Source organism: Delphinus delphis, chromosome 4, assembly GCF_949987515.2.
Source record: "Delphinus delphis chromosome 4, mDelDel1.2, whole genome shotgun sequence".
NCBI classification, from domain to species: domain Eukaryota; kingdom Metazoa; phylum Chordata; class Mammalia; order Artiodactyla; family Delphinidae; genus Delphinus; species Delphinus delphis.
In genome coordinates this window covers 6201725-6223652 of record NC_082686.1, presented here as the reverse complement: position 1 = coordinate 6223652, position 21928 = coordinate 6201725, and the positions used below count along the sequence as shown (strand labels likewise).

Here is a 21928-nt window from a genome sequence, read left to right as displayed (position 1 = left end):
TACATCCACCCCAGTATTCATTGCAGCACTATTTACAATAGCCAGGACATGGAAGCAACCTAAATGTCCATCAAAAGACGAATGGATAAAGAAGACGTGGTACATACATACAACGGAATATTACTCAGCCATAAAAAGGAATGAATTTGTGTCATTTGCAGAGACGTGGATGGACCTAGAGACTGTCATACAGAGTGAAGCAAGTCAGAAAGAGGAAAAACAAATATCGTATATTAATCATATATGTGGAATCTAGAAAAATGGTATAGATGATCTCATTTGCAAAGCAGAAACAGAGGCACAGGTGTGACGAACAAACATTGGATACCAAGGGGGAAAGGGGCAGGGGTGGGATGAATTGGGAGATTGGGGTTGACATATATACACTATTGATACTATGTATAGAGTAGATTACTCAGTGCTCTGCGGTGACTTAAAGGGGAAGGAAATCCAAAAAAGAGGGGATATATGTATACGTAGAGCTGAGTCACTTTACTGTGTGGCAGAAACTAACACAACATTGTAAAGCAACTATACTCCAATAAAAATTAATTTAAAAAATAAAAGCCAACTTCAAAAAAAAAGAAAAACTGGGCTCCCACGTCCATGCGGATGTGGGTGGGGGAGGGGAAATGGAGGGGCCCAGGCTGAGAAGGAGACCAACGTGGTGACACGGTGAGCCTTCTGCTCACCTGAGACCCGATTCTCTCCGACGAGGCTCGTCTAAGAAGAGGCGACTGGGTATTTAGGAGGCGCTGAACCTGGTCAGCTAGGTGGTCTGACTGCGGCGTGCACCTCAGCAGACTATTGCTCCAGAAGCGCGAGAGGGCAGAGGACAAGAGAGGGGGTGGGAGCTTCAGGGAACAGCAAGGCTGGAAGAAGCCTGGAGAGTTCTAAAGCAGGGCAGAAGTAACCACGTTTGCTGATGGAAGGACAGCATCCCGGGGAGAGAAACAGAAAAAGGATTTAGTCAAAAATCTAACCAGATCATGAGTCCAAAAGCAGAATTCCTTTTGTGATTATAAATAACATTTCAAATTTTTTAAATTAAAAAGACTGCATCCGTTTAAAGTCCAACCGTTTCTGTGAACTTGCAGCCGTAACTGCAGGGCTTTTTAGCTTTTCTCAGGATGCCTTTAAAGTGCACTGCACATGTGAGGATTCAGATGTAAATTCCCCGCTTCCCTTGAAATAAATATGCTTTGAGCTATTTTGGTATCAGTCATGTTTAATATCGGTTTCACAGTGTGTAGATGTGAATCTACGAACCATCTCACATTTTAATATTAAGAGACAGAGCAGATGGCTGAGTTATTAATATGTGTTTAAACCCAGCGCTCCAGCCTTTGGAAAACGTGCGCGGGATTTCTGAGTAATCACCGGCCATGCTTAGCAGTCTGGCAGCCACATGGCAACCCGAAAAGCGGGTTGTTTTGTTATAAACGTCAAAGGCCCAGGCTTGACCCGGTGGAGACAGGCACCACCCAGAGCATTCACTGGAGCAAGACCTCCATGGGGAGCTCGGAGTCCAGGGGTCAGAGGCCCGGGCCTTGCCTGCACCTCGAGGACAGGGCAGCCGGGGTATCTGCTCCTCCTGGGGCCTCTCGAAGCTGGAGGCATCCTGGGAGCAGAGAGAGAAACCCCACCTCTCCATGGGCGAGCCCAGAAGCCAGGCTGGGCGGCCAGGCCTGCAGAGAGGCTTGGTCTTGGCAGGCCGGCTGGCACTCGGCACTGGCCGTCAGGTCTACGGCCAGGCCTAGCGGGTGATGCTGTCTGGATTCAGACTCGAGGTGGAGGGTAGGCAAGCCCTGGGACGGCCACCCTGGCACTTCGGCCGCTCCTGGCTGGGCCCCACCGGTCTCGTCTCAGGAGTTGACGTGCCCACCAGACGGACTTCCAAATACCCTTTTGCCGTCGAGAGCCCAGTTCCGCTGCCAGGTCTCTGATCGGCGGTATATCTTACCCTTCACTAAACGCTTGCAGACATCCTCAGCCTGGCAGTGTGTGAGCCACAGCCTACGCGGCCTCTAATTCCCTTTCCACTAGGACCTGAGACTTGGACCCTTGCTCTGTCTGCCCAGCCAACTGCCCACGCTTTTCAAACTGTTGCAGCAGGAAACGGGTTCCTACAGAGACTGCCGTGTTCACACCAGGGAGGGACATCAGCAGAGCCAGGCCCAGAGCTCTGAGCACGTGGCCCGCAGGCAGGCACCTGTGATGGGAACCCTCGGGCAGAGCTTGGAGAGGCCAGCACTGGGCAGCCTTGCCCCGTGTCACCCTGGCCTGGCCAGAGGCCGCCAGCCGGCGTCCAAGCGCCCCAGCTGTGGCTGAGATGGAGCTGCCGAGCCTGGGAGCCTGGCGCTTCTGGACGCTTTCCCTCCCAGCAAGGTGGAGCGCAGGCTCCGCTGGCAGCAGGGTTTCCGGTCTGCTGGGTGGTTCCAGCCGCGAGGCCCCCAGGACTTTGCGTTCCCAGCCCCCGGCAGGGCAGGTTGGCAGGATTGAATCCACTCCTTACCAGGGCCCGAGGCTGTGCTACTCAATTCATTTGTATTGTCAGCTAGGCTCTTCCTAGGCCTGTTTCAAGAGTGATATGATATCAGGGGAGGGATAACTTAGGAGGTTGGGATAAACACATACACACGACTATATACAAAATAGATAACCAACAAGGACCTACTGTATAGCACAGGGAACTCTACTCAATATCTTGTAATAACCTATAATGGAAAGGATCTAAAAAAGAAGATACATAGATATATATAGATATGAATCACTTTACTGTACAACTGAAACTAACACAACATTGTAAATCAACTATCAATATATTCCAATAAAATTTTTTTAAAAAAAGAAACAAGGGACTTCCCTGGCAGTCCAGTGGTTAAGACTCCGTGCTTCCAGTGCAGGGGGTGCAGGTTCGATCCCCAGTCAGGGAACATGCTGCACGGTGTGGGGAAAAAAAAAAAGAGACACACACACACATACAAAACAACAACAGCAACAAAAAGAATGATGTGAAATGGCAAACATAACCCTGCCTAGGCAACGTCACATACAGTGTGAGGATTTAACAAGCATTAGTCCCCTGTGCTCTGGTTAATCGCAGTAGCTTCTTTTTAGGAGGGAATTCAGGTGGAAGGGGAGTAGACGCATCTCCAAACGGCACCGAGGATGGAGAAAGGAGAGGGGGGTTTAGTTCATTCTGTTCATCGTTTTTCTAAATAAGCGAGTCTGATGTTCCTGGCTGGAAGTTATCATTTCCCACAAGGAACAACACTGACCTGGCTTCGTTGGAAACCGTCCCCTCCCACCCCCCGTCTCAGCTCTGCTGGAGGAAAAGCCAGGACGGCCCAGATAACTCTGCAGGGAACTCAGGATCGCCTTTGCCAGACATATGAAGAGTCATCAACATGATTTGACGTTCAGCTCCCCTTCTTTGCTTTTCGGAGGCACTAATGAAGAGCGACACTGCCGTGGGGTTTCACAAATTATAAAATATAATTTGCAGATTATGCCGAGACAGGGCTCCTATTTGTGGCCATAATGGAGTGTATTTAAGCAGCGTCAGGCAGTGCTTTGTTAAACAGGTCATGAGATGGGGAGCTGGGGACAGTGTTCATATTGCAAAATGGTTGTGGCGGCCGTATTTAATGGGAGGGGGTGGACCACAGACTGGATTACCAGCACCGAGACATTCTAAAGTTGGATGATTAGCTCAGAGCTGCACAGACGTGGGCAGCATGGCATGCAAACTGAGCTCCTCCTGTTATTGGAGGCTCTCGACCAAGCCGAATCTGAGCTGTTCTTGAGCCCTGATTTATCTGGAAAGTCCCAAAGGGGAATCCAAGCTGCATCACTCATCCCACTTCCCTAAGAACCCAGAATTCCAGGCCGCTCTTTCTCTTTTCATCTTTCTCACACCTTCCCCTTCTCTCTGCCCTCTCCTCTGCCCAAATGAAAGTCGCGAAACTTTACAACTCAGAAATGAGTCTCCATTGCATTGAAAAGACAGAAATCAGAATTAGAAGTAATCGTTTGTGTACGTTCTGCTGTTTACTTTTCTTCAGAAACCACCACCATTCACATTCGTGATCCACAAATCCTAAACCTCAGAACAATTATTGATCTGTTACCCTTTATGAATCTCTGTGCAAAGTAAGGACTATGTAACTCATTCAACCAACCACCACACAGAGAAATCCAACCTCAGTTTCCTTGATGTGTCTTCAGCATGAAGCCCAGGTAACAGTCCTTCCTGCTTCAAGCACCTTCTTCACAGGCTTCCAGGAAACCATGGTCTCCCAGCTCCATCCTCCTTTACCGGCGGCCCTTCTCGGTCTCCTGGGATCTCCCTGACCACTGACACTGCAGGGCCCCGGGGCTCAAACCTCAGTCCCTTGTACACATTGCCCGGTGATCTCACCCAGCCCCAAGGCACTAAATGGTCCCTTTGCCGATGACTCCCATCTTTAGCCGCCAGCCGGGACCTGTCTCCCAAACCCCAGCCGGTGTCCAACTCAACATCTCCACCTGAACACCCAGCTGACACCTCAAACTTATACCCAGAACCACACTGAGCTTCTCTCCTTAACCTGCAAGCAGCCCCGCCTCGGCTGATGTAATCCCACTCTACTAGGTGCTCAGAACACAGACCTGGGGTTCACCCCGGCTCCTCCATCCATCTAAGCTGTTAGCAGATCCTACTGGTCGGATTGCTCAGTGGCTGAAGGGGCAGTGTAGATGCGAGGAGTGAATACTATTGGGAGAGAAGTCTCACACATCTGCACTTGTTAAGAGCAGAGATGCTATCTCTTCAAGGCTGTTTGTAGAGCAGACGGTCTTGGAAGACAGAGGTGGTGTCTCCTGGAGCAAAGGGCAAATCTGCTTAACGTCCAGTGAAATAATGTTTCCTACAGAGAAAAGACAGGTTTGCTTGCTGTCCATCATAAAAGATCTGGATTCCCTAAGCCTGAGGGTCCTCAGTGGTGATGCAGACCCACTGCGATCACAGTATCCACCTGGATGGTTCTGCATCATCCTTGTAGGACTTGACGGGGGCAGGTGAAACTGATACAAACAAGAAGCACAGGCTTCATGCTATGCTGTAATACAGTCCTTTGTCCCTATCCCAGGGTCTCAAGTCTATACCAGGATCCAGGACATTGTGGCAGGCTTACCTGTAAGTTTGCAAGTCAGCAAAATCCCTGACCCTTCACAGTTGTTGACAGTGTGATGTTTGGAGCATGGAGCAAACTATGATTATATATATAGAGGGAATTCGTGGTTAGGGCTCCACGCTTCCACTGCAGGGGACATGGGTTCGATCCCTGGTCAGGGAACTAAGATCCCGCAAACTGTGCAGCACAGCCAAAAAAAAAAAAGATACCTAGAAAACCCACAGTGTTTTAAGGGTGTTGTATTTCAGGCACTCATCTTTCTATGAATCAGAAAGCTACAGAGCTGCTAACAAAGCCCATTTCTTTGAGAGTAGACAAGGCATGAGATGAAAAAGGACACCTTAGATAAAGGCTGAGAATGAGACTGAAGAGGCTCTGCCAGAGGACAGAAACTGGGCCTCGTCAAGGAACACTTCTCACTCCCAGGGGAGGGGAGCTGGGCACTATTTGCCCAGCGGAATTTCAGAGTCGGTACAGACCAACGCCTACGGTCTAAGTCCTAGTCTTTCCTAGCCGTTTCAAGTGGAAGCACTTCCTGCAGATGGCCTGTCCCTGTCTCACCGCTGTGCACTGGGTGTGTAGAGAACAGACACCTTGTCTTCTTAGTTTGTTGGTTTCTGTAGAAGATGCATCTAGACCTGATCTAGGTTACAAGATTCTAGACTTCAAGCCGGATACTGGACGAGACGCTGGGTGTCCTAGGACTGGGACGCACATATTTTGCACGTGCAAGGGGCATGAGTAACTGTGGTCAGAGGGCAGACCAGGCAAAATTAATGGCCCCCTCGTCCCCGCCCCATCCACACCTTTTGGTAGTGCCCCCCTCCCCCATACTGTCTGGATGTGACCATGGGGATTACAGCAAACTTGATACAGAAACTTGAAGAAGCACTTGCTAGTTTCTGTTCCCTCTCTTGCAGCTCTGTAATCACCATGAGAAATGCCTAGACAGCCCTGACCCAGGCTTGTCTGCTGGGGGGACAGGAGTGACACATGGAAGAGAGCCAAACCACACCAGCTGAGGCCATCCCAGAGCAGCCAGGACCCCGTCAACTCACATCAGACGCCTGACCACAGATACAGGAGCCAAGACCAGCTGACCAGGATCACTCATCCAACCTGCAGACTCAAGAAATGGATCATGGCTGCATTTAGTCTCCAAGTTCAAGTGTGAGTATTAGGCAGTAATAGCTAGTGGACAAGTTATCATTTTGCTCTTATGTGCCTGGCACTTTGGCCTTTAGGTTCGGTACATCTAGCTTTTTATGTCTTCGTTCTTACCACTGATGGGGCTCTTTTAATTTACAGACTCAAAGTCTTTCTTCACTTCAGAAAAATCTCTGTTGTCGTTCATTACTGTCTTGATCTGATCCCTTCACCAGGACACTACCTACATGTTGGAGGCAAGCTATCTTGTGCCACCTTGGGTCATCTTTCCATTTCTGTCCTTCGGCAACTAAGGACACCACTTCAGCTTAGTCTGCAACATGATGGCGCTGTACGATATACTGTAATTTACATGTAACAGTATATACACTTCAGATGACATACTGCACTCGTTCTGCCCTTCACTTCTATACGATACCGATTTTAGTTCTAAAGTTAAAATCTTGTCTCTTTCAAAATCTTCTATGCAGTTCTCAAATTTTCCTTTCATCTAGCTTCATCTCATACATTCTCATTCTTTCAGAAAAATCCAAAGTCCCTGAATTCTAAAAAATAGCCGTTTTCTATAGTTTTCAATAGAATGCGCTTCTGTATTTTTAAGGCCGTTTCCTATCCTTTACATCACCAGTTCTCTTCGTGGGGCCCACGTATGTTGTTTCGGCTACTCCCCTTTGAATGGGAACCCTACCCAAGCCCGACGTTTACCCGGAAAAGGCGACCTCCCAAGTCCGCGAGCTCTGAGTCTCCCCCGACACCTCCCGCGCCCCCCGCACAGGGCTGTGGACCCGCACACCCTACACCAAGTCTCTGGTATCTCGCTTTTCACTGCGGCCCCCTCTGCTGCGCGGATGACCCATCTCCCGCAGGTGCCACCTGCTGCTTCTCGCAGAGGCTTATTCCTGGATAGCTGAGGCCGCCTGTGATTCTTTCTTTACCAGAATTAATGAGAAACCACCATCCCAGGGTATCTGTTTTTATGGTTTTCCCAGGATCACGCCTGATGAAACTTTTCCAACTACTCCACTCCTGGCCGCTCTACATCGCCAAGAATTGTGGTTCTCAGATTGGTGGGAGGAGTGCTGAGAAGGAAATGGCCTCCTCCTGGCTGCACCACGAGGTCGGCATCTTCGGCATGTGTGTACACGTGTGTGTGTGTGTGTGTGGAAATACCACTCTACTGTTCACCAAACGCATTTTTATATTTTTATTCTCACAACCACCCAACAATGTAAGCAGAGAACCCTCATCAGGCAGGTGAAAACCTGAGGCTCGAGGGAAGTAACAATGACGGCACATTTACATTAATTCATTAAACTTTGATTTCTAGTTTTGTTTTGTTTTTTTTTTATTTGGTTGTGCCAGTTCTTAGCTGCGGCACGCATGTGGGATCTAGTTGCCTGACCAGGGATCGAACCCAGGCTCCCTGCATTGGGAGCACGGAATCCTAACCACTGTGCCACCAGGGAAGTCCCTGATTTCTAGTTTTACCTGCAGTTTACAGATGAGGAAACTGGGCATCTGCCCTGCTTGAAGGCATCTGCCTGAGGTCGGTCACCAGCCTGTAGGGGTTGCCCTGAGATCTGAACAGAGGTTCACTCCAGGATGGATCTTCCTTACTTTCCACACTAACCCTCAGGGCAGGAAAAGACTCCAGGTCCAGCTGGGGCCAGAACCCAGTGTTACCTCAGGGCTCTACAAACGCAGTGCCGGATGGATACATACATTCTTGCAAGAAGTAAAATATTTCAGTTTCTATCACCCGGGCACGTTGACGTGTGCTACGCACAAGCCTCACAGCACTTGACTACGAGAGAAACCGAGCTTACTTGGGGAGCCAACAGTCTCCCCTGCCCACCTCCAACCAGTAGCAACAAACACACTGAATCTAGAAGACAGAAATGGGTAAGCTGTCTCAATCTATAACGTATCAATGACTCAATAACGAAATAGGAGGAAAGGAAGAAGACATAAGAAGCACTTCTCCACTCCACCGTCTTAAAATTTATCTTCACTGATGCAGGTTCCAGTTTAGTTTGTGGGTCTGTGAAGCAGTGTGGCTCCTTGGAGCTCACGATCTAGTCACAGTCTAGTGTAATACTCTATCGTAGTAGAGCTGGGGACATCGACACATTAACCCTGCAAAAGAGCCCAGAAAGTCTGCGTAAAGAGGCTTCTGTGAGATATTACTGAAAATGAGGAAACACAAATTTTTTGGTTTCACTTTGAGTAAATTGATTTTTATTCACACACACAAAAAAACCTGAAGAACTCATAAAACAGAACCTTTCCAAATAATAAGAATCACCAATAGATCATCAACTTTCAGGTTTCATACAGAATTTTTGCACCAAAGTATATATTTTTCCATATTATAAAACCTGTCGTTATCTGTAGCTTTTGAACAATTTAACTCTATTACCTTAAAATATTCAAATAAAACAATACTCCCACCTAGTGGATAAAGAAAAACGTCTGACTTATTTCAGGTGTGAACAGTACCACCATAAAAAAGGAACAAAAACTACAATGAATTTAAAATAAGTTTATTCTGTTAACATCCTCAAAACACCTCCCTGAAAATAAAGTAACCTACAAAACAGTGCACGCCGCTCCCCTTCTAGGAATGGATGGGTAATATACTCTACAAAACAATCTTTGGAATCATGTGTAAATGTTACTCTGAATCTCATTTGTTGTCATCAATTTCTTCAGTATCTCTGTGCTCTGGGGAATATTCTGGAAGGAGAGAAAAAAGGCGTTCATATAGTGAGGCTGAGCATTCAGTCAGGAGCAAGGCACACTCTCGAGGCAGAAGCAGAGAAGGGCACCAAACGTGACAGGCCCTGCCCCTCACCTCCTCGCTCCGCAGACACGACATTGAGCGTGTCCGCCCCCGCCCCCCGCCCGAAGCTCTACCGGGACCTCAGGTCTCCCGGGAGCCTAAAGCCCTCAGACGGACACAACACTCTGCTTGGCCCACCTGAGCTCATGCCCGTCTGCACCCCAATACCACGCTCCCCACCGCTCTCCTCAAACGCACCCTGAACTTGCCAACTTCGTGCTCACGCCGCCTCCCTCTGCACGTTCCTTCCCCTAGGACTCACCCACCCTTCCAGTCCAGCTGGAGGGCCACCCTCCCCGTGGGGCCTCTCCTCGGGTCAGCCTCGCCCCCATACCCCCGCCCTGGCTGGCACCTGGCACAGCGGCCGCCTGCGCCACCTCCAGGCTGTGGACCACCCAGCACCGTGGGGTCCACGGGGCAGGCGTGCAAGAGAATTCCATTTTGTTGACCAAATACCACTTTGAGAAGGACAGAAGAGATGACCTAAGCCAGGATGACTGTATCTGGTCATTAAGAAAACAGCACCCTTCAAAGAGCCACTTTAAAAAAGTTAATTAAATTTCCTCTCCAAAGAATATTTTTAGACACTGGAAGTTGACTTAAACCCCACATGGCAGATGATTTGCAAGTCTGAGAATGAGTGCAGATACTCCTGGAGCATCTGTGCCCTGAGCACCAACTGCACCACGAGCAGAACCCGCCCGGCCCTCCTGCTGAAGCCCCAGCTCCTCTCTACTGTGCGCACCGCGGGGCTAACTGGCCGCACGGCAGTTCAGCTACAAAAGACGAAACAACTGGCCGACAGTCTGGGTCTCTCTGTTGACACAGGACTCTCTAAGTCACTTAAGCCTTGGCCCTCATGATGGTGTGCAGGGTGACGAGCAGACCTGGCGTCTTAAAACAGGGGATCGTGACAACTATGCACATCGACTTGACACAAAATACGGTGACAAAACTTAGGGGAAGTGTGAAACAGGAGAGGATAAAGCCAGATCGTGTACTACACTAGAAAACGGTAACACACCAGTTCACAAATCCTTCGGTGATTTGAAGGTGCAGAGTGGAACGTCCACCAGTGGACATGTGACAACAGGCCAAGAACAAACAGTGCAGAAAAGGTTTCACAAGGCAATAAGGAGGCTCAGGTCACACATATGCATCCCAGGCTTGGAAACTGATATCTCTCTTAATGAAGGAAGAAATTTTGGTGAAAAAGAATAGGTGCAATGCTGAAAGAAGAGACAAATCAACAAGCCTGTGTGTGTGTGTGTGTGTGTGTGTGTGTGTTTGCGCGCGCACACATATATGTATACGTATATATACATACGCACACGTATGCTCACATGTATGTACAACCTGGAAGACAAGAGCTTACGTACAACCCACAGAATCTGTTATTTGCACAGTACCGCCATAAATTTACATACATTTTAAATGTATTCAAATATTCTGTATTTTGCAATAAAATCTTTCTAAATTTGTTATTCATTTCTCATGTTTCACTATGTCCTTTTTAATGTCCCTCTTTTATTTTTCGTTATTTTATCTTTTATGGCAAACTGCCTTTCAGACAATTAGTTACGTGATGAAAATTTCTGCAGTGAACATGCTTGCAGCCACAATGTCTGTGGCAAAGATGCTCCAGTGAAAGTGCCCAGAAGAGACACAACGGCCATGGCCCCTGCTCTCAACGAAGTGGGAAGAGCCAATCGGTTAACTACAGATGCAAGCAGCACTATTAGTCACTATATCCTCGGAAGGAGATGCTAAATACAAAATAACTCAATTTGTCTGAAAGATTATCCATGACTCTAGCTCATCTGAAAGATATACTTGAATTATACTAAGCTACAGTTTCACTCTTACTAATTCAACAGATGGTTGAGGGCCTTCTACACATCATATTCAGGATGATCTGGGGACACCAAAAGGGAAAACGTTCCCACGGAGTTGACAATCTAACTAATTTATGACAGCTATGAAATGAGATGACGCCAACAGAACTTACAAGAAAAGCTGCCCTAATACCAATGGCCATTCTAGAATAAAACAAGGCTTCCAACTTGGAACAATGTTGTTATAATCTCTTCCCTTTAAGGAAGAAGTTCTTAAACCAGGAGTCCACGGACTTTCAGCTAATCTCTTAGGGAGAGGATTGGAGTTCCTAAACTACCTGAAATTACTGGCAAAACTTTTCTATACATGTTCCCATATGTATTTTTCTGGGAAAGGAGCCCACAGATATATCCAAACTGAGAACAGGGAACAGATTTATCTCATCTAGTCCCATGTAAAATTAAGTGAATAAACATGACGATAATTTGATCCATACTGTGCTCAAAAATGCCTTCTCAAAAATTACACCTTCCAAATTAATTAGTTACAGAAACTTCTTGAACAGTGAAAACATCTTTCCACACAAACATCTGGGATTTAAAGCCCTGATCTATCCTGACAAAACATGATCAAAATATTCTCCAAGTTACAGAAGTATATCTAGAAGAATATGTGACAATCAAATTCAAACTGCCAGACCAGCAGTTTTCTCTTTACGTGGAGAAAAAAGGATCTCTACGTGCTGCTTAGGTTTCACACTGATACCATACATTTATGTTTGTTACTAAGTTCATTATAATAACTCAGCTATTAAGTCAATGAGATAAAACCTTACCTTAACCAAACTTTTCAAGCTTCTGGAAGAAAGTACAGGCTTAAAAGCTTCAACTGTGATTAGGTCTAATTTCATCACATCAGTATAACATAAGTACAGAATTGCAGAGATTTTCCATACTTGACAATAACTCAGAACTATGAATATACAAGAAAAAAAAATCACTTAAGTTTTCTGTTATATGATTTTGAAATTAAATACCTCTAACTCATAAAGGCTGCTTTTAAAAAGTCATCTCTGTTGCCTCTTTTAATCAAAGCATTTACTGACATTCTGAACCAATTATAATGCACATTTTCTTTCAAAGCCAATTTATTTTCCTAAGTTATCTCTTGCTTTTACAATTATGTTTATTTTGCATTTTCTGAACATACTACTGAGACACAGCTGGGTTAGCTAAGACACAAGATTAAAATTTTGCTGACTACACTAAAGTAAACTAAATAATAAATATACAATGCACAATGTAAAATATTTAGCCAGTTATTCTAGTAAATTTAACATTTAAAGTTAAAAACATTTTATTTATTAACAAATAACACTGAATTATCTATTATAACATATTAGCCACTAAAAAGTGACAATCATAATTTGATATGATGTTAGGGTATAATTGGTAACAGGAATAAAAAATAAACTATTGAAGCAACTACCAAAATTCAATATCTGAAGCTTCTATTCTGACAATTAACACGTACTTTACCAACTTCTCATACACCAACAACTTACATCTAACACTGGCTTGCATGATGAGTTATCAAAGACCAAAAAGAAACGGCAACTCGGAAGCTAACAGTTAAGAACTCTGAGCTGCTCTCATACAACTGTGTGTCTGGAAAGTTTCAAGACACAAACCAAACAGAATATACCAGCAACTAGAGCAATTAGTGAGGAGAAACAGCAATACAATGGCATCAATCATCATTAACAAACGGCCTCAAAAAGATCCCTACTGGTCCAACTCATAACTATGAATAAAGTAATAACAAGATAAAATGTGAATGCTATGCACTGTAATACCACCTGCTGCAGGAAGGTCATGCACGATATTTGGTTGTTCTAGCAGTGAACAGCAAGGAGGCTCTCTGAAATTCTGTGTTTTTAGGGCTTTCAGGAAAGGAGTATGAAGACTGCTGGTAGATTCTGAAGTTTTATAGTCAGTAACATGTCGACATGTAAGAATAGTTACTTGCATATTCTTCCTTGGACAAGAGCCAAAAACCTAGCACAAAATTGATTTCAAATTAAAAAATATATATATATATAATTTTGTGACAGAATAGAAACATCCCTCTAGTTGTTTATCTACACCATTCATATATATATACACACATACACACACACACACCTTGCAGGGGTGGAACTGTCCATGGAAAAACAAAACCCATGCTTTGCTGTGCCCTCACCTGGGTCTCATCTTAATTCTGTCACTTTCTAGTTGGGTAACCTTCTCCAAGTTACCTTCCTCACCTGTGAACTAAGGGCTACTTACCTGAGGGAGGTGTGATCTGGATTAAATGAAGTCAGGAACAAAGGAGGCAGAGCAGCTAACAGCCAGGGATGCCATGGCAGGTAAGGCAGTCACTCAACTATGAGCACCTGTTCGTTTACGCCCTCTCCCGCCCGCCACAGATGCCTGCAAATTATTCTTTTTGGTTTGTTCCAGTTTGTTCTGTTTCTAAGATCACTACTTGCAATCAGTGTTGAGAACAGTGTTACACTGAATAGAAGTGAATGGGAATGACACCCATTCTTTACTGGATAAAGTGACGTGATCAAGATCTCTTCTAACACAGGTATCTCTAAGAACGCTCCACTTAGACTAGTGTTGTATCAGCAACAGGAAGTGATCCTTTCACTAATATAATAGGTTCAAGAACACTGTATTAAGGATGTTTCTAAGAACATCACTTGCAAGTTGCACTCATAAGTGTTTTATCAGTGCAAATGATTCTTAAATTCGCTTTTAAATTTATTTCAATCGTAGACTAAGTTTCAATCGCTCAAGACCTCAATGTCCACCTAAGTTGGTATTTCATGGATTTCCAGGGACCCTTCCAGCTTTTAAAATCTTTGGTGATGGAAGAAAAAAAAAAAAAAGCAGCTATCTTTTAAGGAAAAAAAGAGTAGATTTTAGGTCATTGCACCTTGTTTGAAAATATTTTATGAAGAGAGCAAAATGGCTATTTCAAATAGCAAGGGAACTGAAGATTTTATATTATGTGCCGTAAGTGATTTATAAGGCGACTTTAATTGTAGTGTAGCTTTATAAATAAACACAAAACTTAACACCACATACATTTGTCAGCAGATACGTCCCATTTAAGGGCTATAACGTTACTCACAAGGCCTGATTTATCATCCTCCCTAAAATACTTATCATCTGAAGCCACAATACTTGACACCTGTTGGACTGTGTGTGATTATCAGGATTATGCGGCTGACGTGAACCCAACAGCAGAGGGACCCGAAGAGTATCCCCGGGGCGGGGAAAATACTGATTAAAAAATTCTGTTTTGGAAATGCATAATTCTACATTTTTTCAAGTCTGAGAGAGAACAGCTGTTCCATAGCACAAAAATAATAAAACGTCCTACATAAACTGACAATACAATCAATATGGCAGCTTCCCACCCTTCTGAGATCTGCTGAAAGCTATGGACCCTCTCTCTAGAAAATACACGTAGGTACACAGCATAAAATCATATATACCACCATAAGATTCACAGATCTTATTAGAAAATTCCTCATTTAATAAAATGCATTGAATAACTTTTAATAAATGTTTCTAAGTATGCCAATCTGGTTTAAAGCAGGTGTACATCAAATTTTTTATTTCTAATGAACTTAATTGTAATACCTACATAAAAATATGCCTAAGATTTAAGTTGCAATGTTGAAAAGACGTATATAAAAGGGCTATTTCATTTAAAAATAACCTGCAACTACCAACTGGACTTCCCTGGTGGCGCAGTGGTTAAGAATCCGCCTGTCAGTGCAGGAGGCACGGGTTCGAGCCCTGGTCCAGGAAGATCCCACCTGCCGCGGAGCAACTAAGCCCGTGCGCCACAACTACTGAGCCTGTGCTCTAGAGCCCATGAGCCACAACTACTGAAGCCCACGTGCCACAACTACTGAGCCTGCGTTCTAGAGCCCACGAGCCATAACTACTGAAGTCCGTGCGCCTAGAGCCCATGCTCCGCAACAGGAGGAGCCACCGCAATGAGAAGCCCACGCACCGCAACGAAGAGTAGCCCCCGCTTGCCGCAACTAGAGAAAGTGTGCACAGCAACAAAGACCCAACGCAGCCAAAAATAAGTAAATAAATAATTAAAAAATAATAACCTGCAACTACCAAAATTAATGATTATTCTCTAAAATTTCTAGCTAAGTTCTTCACTGAAAAATTTGTTTTGGTGGACACATACCATGTGCTCAATTTTCCCACAAAATGAAGCCTCAATTGATCCATTCTAATGCGACGAAAAATGGATGAAACCCCGGTGTGAGTGTCAGCTGAGCACCAACCCCAGGAACCCAGTTTCTCACCTCCCGTCCCTGTGCTTCCGGGCAGCATTGTCAGCACGGCCCATTTTCACCCGTGGCTGCAACCCTGCTCTGTTTCATGGGGGTAACTTGTTCCAACTATGTCTTATGTTTTTATGACCAACGATCTTTAGCACATTGCTGATCACATTTGCCAAATGAGTTCTTTTATTCTTTATATTCTGTAACAAACTCCTACTATATTTCTAAGGGAAAAAGCAAATACTTACCCCGCTTCAACATCTGACTACATAGGTTTACGTGTAAAGAAACGGAACCTTGATGAAGTAGCAACCCCAGAATCTCTCTTACCTTTTCCAGCCACTGATACTGCTGATCTTCAGCAACGTAGCAACTACATTGACAGAGCACAACCTGAAAATCAAACCCCGAGTTTTCTGTCAGGTCAAATAAATGTTACACACACCCCACACTGTCATCATATACATATCATGTGAATCCCAACATAACCTCTGGATAACACTTGTTTTGCTTAATCTGCTACTGCCTTCCTTATTTTTCTTTTTAAAATTTAAGAATCAAGCCACTACTGGCAATTAGTATCAGAGAAAAGTGCACATTGACAGAGCAACTGTGATGGCTGGCACAGGAGATTCTAAAGATACTATCAGTAAGTACTACCGGAGTCCTCTTTATAAAACAGAGACGACACCAGGCCTGCTGCCCATCCGGGGGGTGGTGCCGCACACTGTGAAGATCAAACTCAGAAAGCGTTACAAAAACATTAAGTGCTATCAGGACAGCAGCCCAGCAGCATCTCAGCCCAGCGGCACCCTAGGACACTGCTGATGCCTGGAAGGCAATATTATTCTAGACACCATGTCCAGACCATGTGCTTGAAGTGAAAACATGCAATGCACAATGCTGTAAAAGGATGACATTCCGGATTATTAATGCTTGTGGAATGATAGCATCCATAAAAGTCAACTTTGTCTTCTATTGAAATATCGCCAGAAACACTAACACTTAATGACACAAGTGGGAAAAAATGAAACACAAGGACTTCCCTGGTGATCCGGCAGTTAAGACTCTGCACTTCCACTTCGGGGGCACGGGTTCGATCCCTGGTTGGGCGGAACTAAGATCTCGCATGCAGTGTGGTGTGGCCAAAAAAAAAAAAAATGAAGCAGCAGCACAAGAGGGAAAAAGAGGGCCCAGGGACAGGGGGAAGAGAAAGACTAGATATGGAATTAGCTACACACAAAGATTCTGGATAGTCAAGAGACACTCAACCAATCAATGGTATAACTAAATGCAGTAACAGAAATTTCTACTGCTTGACCTCCATGATGTATTCTAGAGTGAAAACTTCCTACTAAGGATCAGATAAAGAACATGCTTTGGGACTTCCCTGGCAGTCCAGTGGTTAAGACTTCGCCTTCCAACGCAGAGAGTACAGGTTCGATCCCTGGTCAGGGAGCTAAGATCCCACATGCCTCGGGACCAAGAAACATAAACCAGAAGCAATGTTGTAACAAATTCAACAAAGACTTTAAAAATGGTCCACATCAAAAAATCTTAAAAAAAAAATGCTTAGTTTCCTTATTACTTATTTCCTATAAATACTGGATGTTTACAAAAATCCTTATGTAAACTTTAATAACTTTGGATAACATATTACAAAAACAAACTGTAAGTATTACAAAATCAAATTTTATAGTTTTCAAGGCTAACATTAAAGTATTATGGAATTACTGACTTCTTGCATTGTCTGAATCCCTGCCCCTGGCCTCTGTTCAAGCACTCAGCAGCTGTGGAACGGCACTCTGTCAGACAAGCAGGTGGCGAGACAGACATCACCTGCCCGGCCACCTCACCTGCCTGACCTGTCTCCCAAACCGCCCAGGACACTCCTTTCTCTCAATGAACCCAAGGATAGGATTAGGACAAACGGTTCCAATGAAACCACTAGGCATCAGCTACAGAGTTATCTTTCATAACTTAAAAAATCGGGATGAATTAGGAATTCGCTGACGGTCCAGTGGTTAAGACTCTGCACTTCCACTGCAGGGTGCACGGGTTTGCTCCCTGGTTGGGGAACTAAGATTCCGAAAGCCGAGGGGAGCGGCCAAAAGAAAAAAAAAAAAAAATCAGGATGAATCAGGTGAGGATGAAAGCTTAAGGTCAACAGAATTGTATCTAGAATGCACGAAGCATCCATTTGCTCAATGTTAACTGAGTCCCTAGGCTGTGCTCAGCATTGGCTGAATACCGGGTGGGTATACAGCGACAAAGCAGAACTCCCTGCTTCCACAGCGGGTACGCATTTTCCCATGTTTACCTTTGCCAGCTTAAATCATTCTTTGAATGTGGGCAAAGTTTAAATATCTAATGTTTCTGGTTTGTTTCTAAAAAAGTTATTTCAGAATTTCCTCAGAAGTTTACCAACACACCACGGTAACATTTATATAAACAAAAAAGTGACGTTGTTGACCAAGTATGCTTCAATAAAAAAAGGTTTTTTAATTAAAATTTTTTTTAAATTTGTTTTTAATTTTAAAAAATAAAAATAAAAAAACAAGAACCAGACAAAAAAGTGGTTACTAACACTGCCTACAGGCAGAAGCCCTCAGCCCAAAAGGAGACATAAAGGAACATGAAATTCAAAGGAACACTACATAAATGATGCCTAAGGAACCCCACTTAAACATACAAGTCAGGCCCCACATACCGAGGGATTCGATTTTAGGTGATAAAACACACAAAAAGCCTCTGTGGGGGACAGGTGTGTAGTGTCCACTGTCCTACACCATTCATTCCAGAGTTTAGCACAACCAACTTCTTCCCAGACTCCTGAATTCATGATGAATGATGACAAAAATGCTGTGAAAAACAATTCGCATAAGTTAGTATTTGGATCCGCAAGTTGCATTTTCTATTCAATAAAAATGATATTCAGGTTACTTGAGAATCTTAGAGCTGAAAGAGCCATTGAGACCATCAACCTTATGCACACCATCATCTTGCAGGAAAACACGCTGAGGCCTCAAGAAGTTAAAGGCCACACCCTGAGTACAGGTGGTACTGGAGCCAGGAATCGAGAAGACAGGTTTGCTGACAGACTTTACCAGACACACACTGTAACACCCTTGTGGAAAATTTCAGGCCAGGAGAACTTCATGTAAATGAGTCAGCAGTTATTTACCATGTACTCCTCTACAAGCACTAGGGGTACCTTACAGGGCAAGGAATCTTCACTGGGGTTTCCCAAGGCTCTCCTCCACGCCTGTGAACCCCCTAAAACGATACAGGTTTGTGTACTTGTGTGTGTGTGCGTTGTTCTAGCTGCACTCTGCACCGTTCTGGCTTTAACCTATCAAATGAATTCATATATGTGAAGATCGTAGAAACCAAGTACTGAAAAATGTAGCAATTATTATTGTCATTTTTAGAGTGCTCCATATGTTTTTAAAGGAGCTGGTTAACTCAAAAACATGCAAGGACCACTGTGACAAGGGGGCCGTGTTGCACATGCCACCGCTGCCCTCCCAGTCTGGCCACGACAGGCCCAGAAGCCTAAGAAAACCTGTATACTAGAAACCGTGTTTCCTTGACTTCGTAAGTTCCCAAAGCCAAGAACATTTCCTCTAAATCTCATTTTTCAAGCTTATCAAAAAGACAGTGCCGCATGAGCAGGGACAGAATTCACTCAGATACAAAGTTACTCTGCTACGACTTTTTCTAAAAAAGTAACAGACATTAGAAATCTTTTATGGTGGAAATAAATAAGCAACTTCAGCTTTTGCTCTTTCAACAAAATGTGTCGTCTAATGCACTTGCACTTACCTACTGCATTATTTCCTATAGCAATTATAAACTTGGAGCAAGGATATTTTTCTAGCAGAGAAACTTCCAAAGTTGTTTTTGTTTGTCTTCGAAGGAGCCGCACCTCCCTAACACAAGAAACGAAAGACGAAACAAAAGCAATTTAAATGTAATCAGTACTATACTATGACAAAAAGGCTACTATAAGTATGATTTTGTATTAAGTAAAATGCAAACTTTAATTCTGTAAAGAACATAATTATAATCCTAAGGAAACAATGGATTCAGGCGACGATAACTAACAGGTAAAACCCTTTGCTGCAAAGTTCCTGGAGAACTGTACAAGAGGGATCAAGCTGTCCAGCTGACCCACTGATCAATCCATCTTAGAACCCCTAAAAGTGGGACAACTGGGCACAGTGTGCAGTGAGAAACTGCAAATACCACCTCCGAGGCATCCGTGCCAGCAAAATACTGACCAAGCCTCTTAGAAGGAGCTTCCCTTTACAGGAGATGCAGGTGATGGACACACATCTGCATAAATGACACCAAGAGGAAGCAATCAGGCAAATCCAGAGCATGGGACAGTCTGCAGGACAATCAGTCTCTCAGCCAGGGTGAAAAAGGAGGGGGGCTGCTCCAAACGAAAGGAAGCACAAAAGAAGAAACATCTAAATGTAAGGTGCGAGCCTGGCCAGGATTCTGATTTCCAGAAGCCCACTGTAAAATGTCACGTCTGAGACAACTGCATAAATCTGACCACGGACTGGCTATTAAACAGTATCCAAAAAGTATTATTAATTGTTAAGGAGGATGACAGCATACGTAAGACAATGCCTATATCGTTGAGACGCATTCGGAAAACTGTAGCGGTGAAAGGCCACGGTGACTGGGACCCACCTAGGGGGTGGAGGGAGATAAAATGAATGTGGCAAAATCTTCATAACTGTTGAACTTACGTGACTGGATGGGCTTAAAGTGTCATTTTACTATTTTCTCCAGTGTCTGTGTGTTTGGAAATAATCCATTTTTTAAAAAGACATATCCATCTGCTACTGATACGTAATACTAACTGAGGTGTGCGGCGGAGAAGAAAGTTCTAAAAGACCTGTCTTATGTCCATAAACCAAAGACACGACAAACCTGGAGCGGGAAGACAGTCCTGCAGCGCTGGAAAACCTAACAAGCCCGCAGGAAACCACCTGCATCAAAGCTAAAGGATGCCTTTAAAGACGCGAGGATCTGACGGCTGCACGGAGCCTGCAGCAAGCCCCGCGAGCCGCCTCCACCCGGCGCCCCCGGAGCTGTCTGGACCCCCTGTGCCCCTCGAGGATCGGTGCCGAGCGCGGAGCAGCCGCGACCCCTGGGCCTGCGCGTCTGCTCCTGCGCCCGCCAGGCCGGGTCTGCGACGTCGCGCCCAAGACCTCACCTCTTCCGCGCCAGTTGCTGCCGGACCTCCCCGTCTTCGGGCGTCTCCCTCCTCCCCTCCTCTTCCTCCTCCTCCTCGTCCTCCGTCCCGGCTCGGCACGGCGCCCTCACCACCTCCCCGAAGAACGTGGCTGCCATAACCGCCCTCACACCCTCCCGGCCGAACTGCGGCTCCACAGCACGACGCAGGCGCCCCGCGCAAGCGCCCCTGATCACCACCGCATACCGCCCCCGCCCCCCCGGGGGGGGGGGGGCACCACCCCCGCGCATGCGCCCCGGTCCTTGCGCCGGCGCAAGCCCGGAGCGTTTATTCTTCAGCCGCCTGAGCTCGGCGGGGCCACCGAGAGATCGGATGACTGCGGGCTAGAGAGGCGAGAAACGAGAGGCGAGCCAGGGGGCGGGGCCTCCCGTCCGGCAGGTAACGGGCAGAGGCGGGGCTCGGCTGCCCCAGCCCCGGTTTGTAGCGCTCCGGGAAGAGGGCAGCCAGGTTACCTTTCCTTCTTTAAATCCGTTTCCGTTTTCTTCTCCGTTAGGAGTGACTGGGTGAGCTTTGGTTTATTAAGCACCCGGCTTCAAACCGCGACCGCCCCAGGTAGGTGCCAGCCCGGCGCGTCCTAGGGACAGTGGACAGAGGAGGGCAGGAAGAAATACAGTGCTTCGCGGTGTTGTAAAAATGAGCCTTTACTCTGGCAATAGGAAGTCACATTTCAAAAGCTGATGCTTGTCAAGCTGATCTAAAAGACTTAATGCAAAAATAGTTGCTTCTTTTTTAAGACTTGGCCATTTCTAATACAAAGTTTGTTTTCGTCTTAAATAGCCTTTCATTAATAAGCAAAGTATGTAATTTTTGAATTGGTTCTCATCTTTCAAATTTAATCGAGACAAAGTTAACGGAGCACTAATCCAAGCAGGAGAGAAAAGGGACACTATACCATAGTGTAAATGAAAATACCCAGTATTGCAACGGAAAAAAAAGTCCATTCACCTAGATTTAGTTGTGCTGAAACTAGAGGGCATTGCTTACATTCTGAAACCCTATCAATAAATAGTAACAAAGTTAAGTGCTAATTTGGGGTCGGGGGAGCCTCTTGAGATTAAAAAAAAAAATCTCAGAAATCTGTTGCTAGAAACATCTTGTTTAAAGAAGTGGAACAAGCCTTTCCATAAAATCAGTATTTAGCAATTTTACACATTACTGCAAAATAATATATTGAGTTTTGAAGAAATTTGAACATTTAAGTATAAACAATAAGACCAAATTGCTATCCAGTTAGAGCTTAGGAAACTTTGGGTATAGCTAGCAAGCTAGAA

The 21928-nt window shown here is 45.1% G+C and overlaps 1 protein-coding gene across 1 annotated transcript; it reads right to left on the bottom strand.

Moving 5' to 3' along the window:
• Positions 1–8871: 8871 nt before the first annotated feature.
• PSMG1 (proteasome assembly chaperone 1) lies at positions 8872–20783 on the bottom strand. The gene is made up of 7 exons (XM_060010295.1): positions 20619–20783; positions 19211–19317; positions 18096–18247; positions 15716–15778; positions 12881–13079; positions 11858–11994; positions 8872–9080 (listed from the first exon to the last, which is right to left on the bottom strand). Exons 1-7 carry the CDS (start codon positions 20753–20755, stop codon positions 9006–9008), a joined length of 870 nt encoding a protein of 289 aa, XP_059866278.1. The 5' UTR covers positions 20756–20783; the 3' UTR covers positions 8872–9005.
• Positions 20784–21928: the final 1145 nt, after the last annotated feature.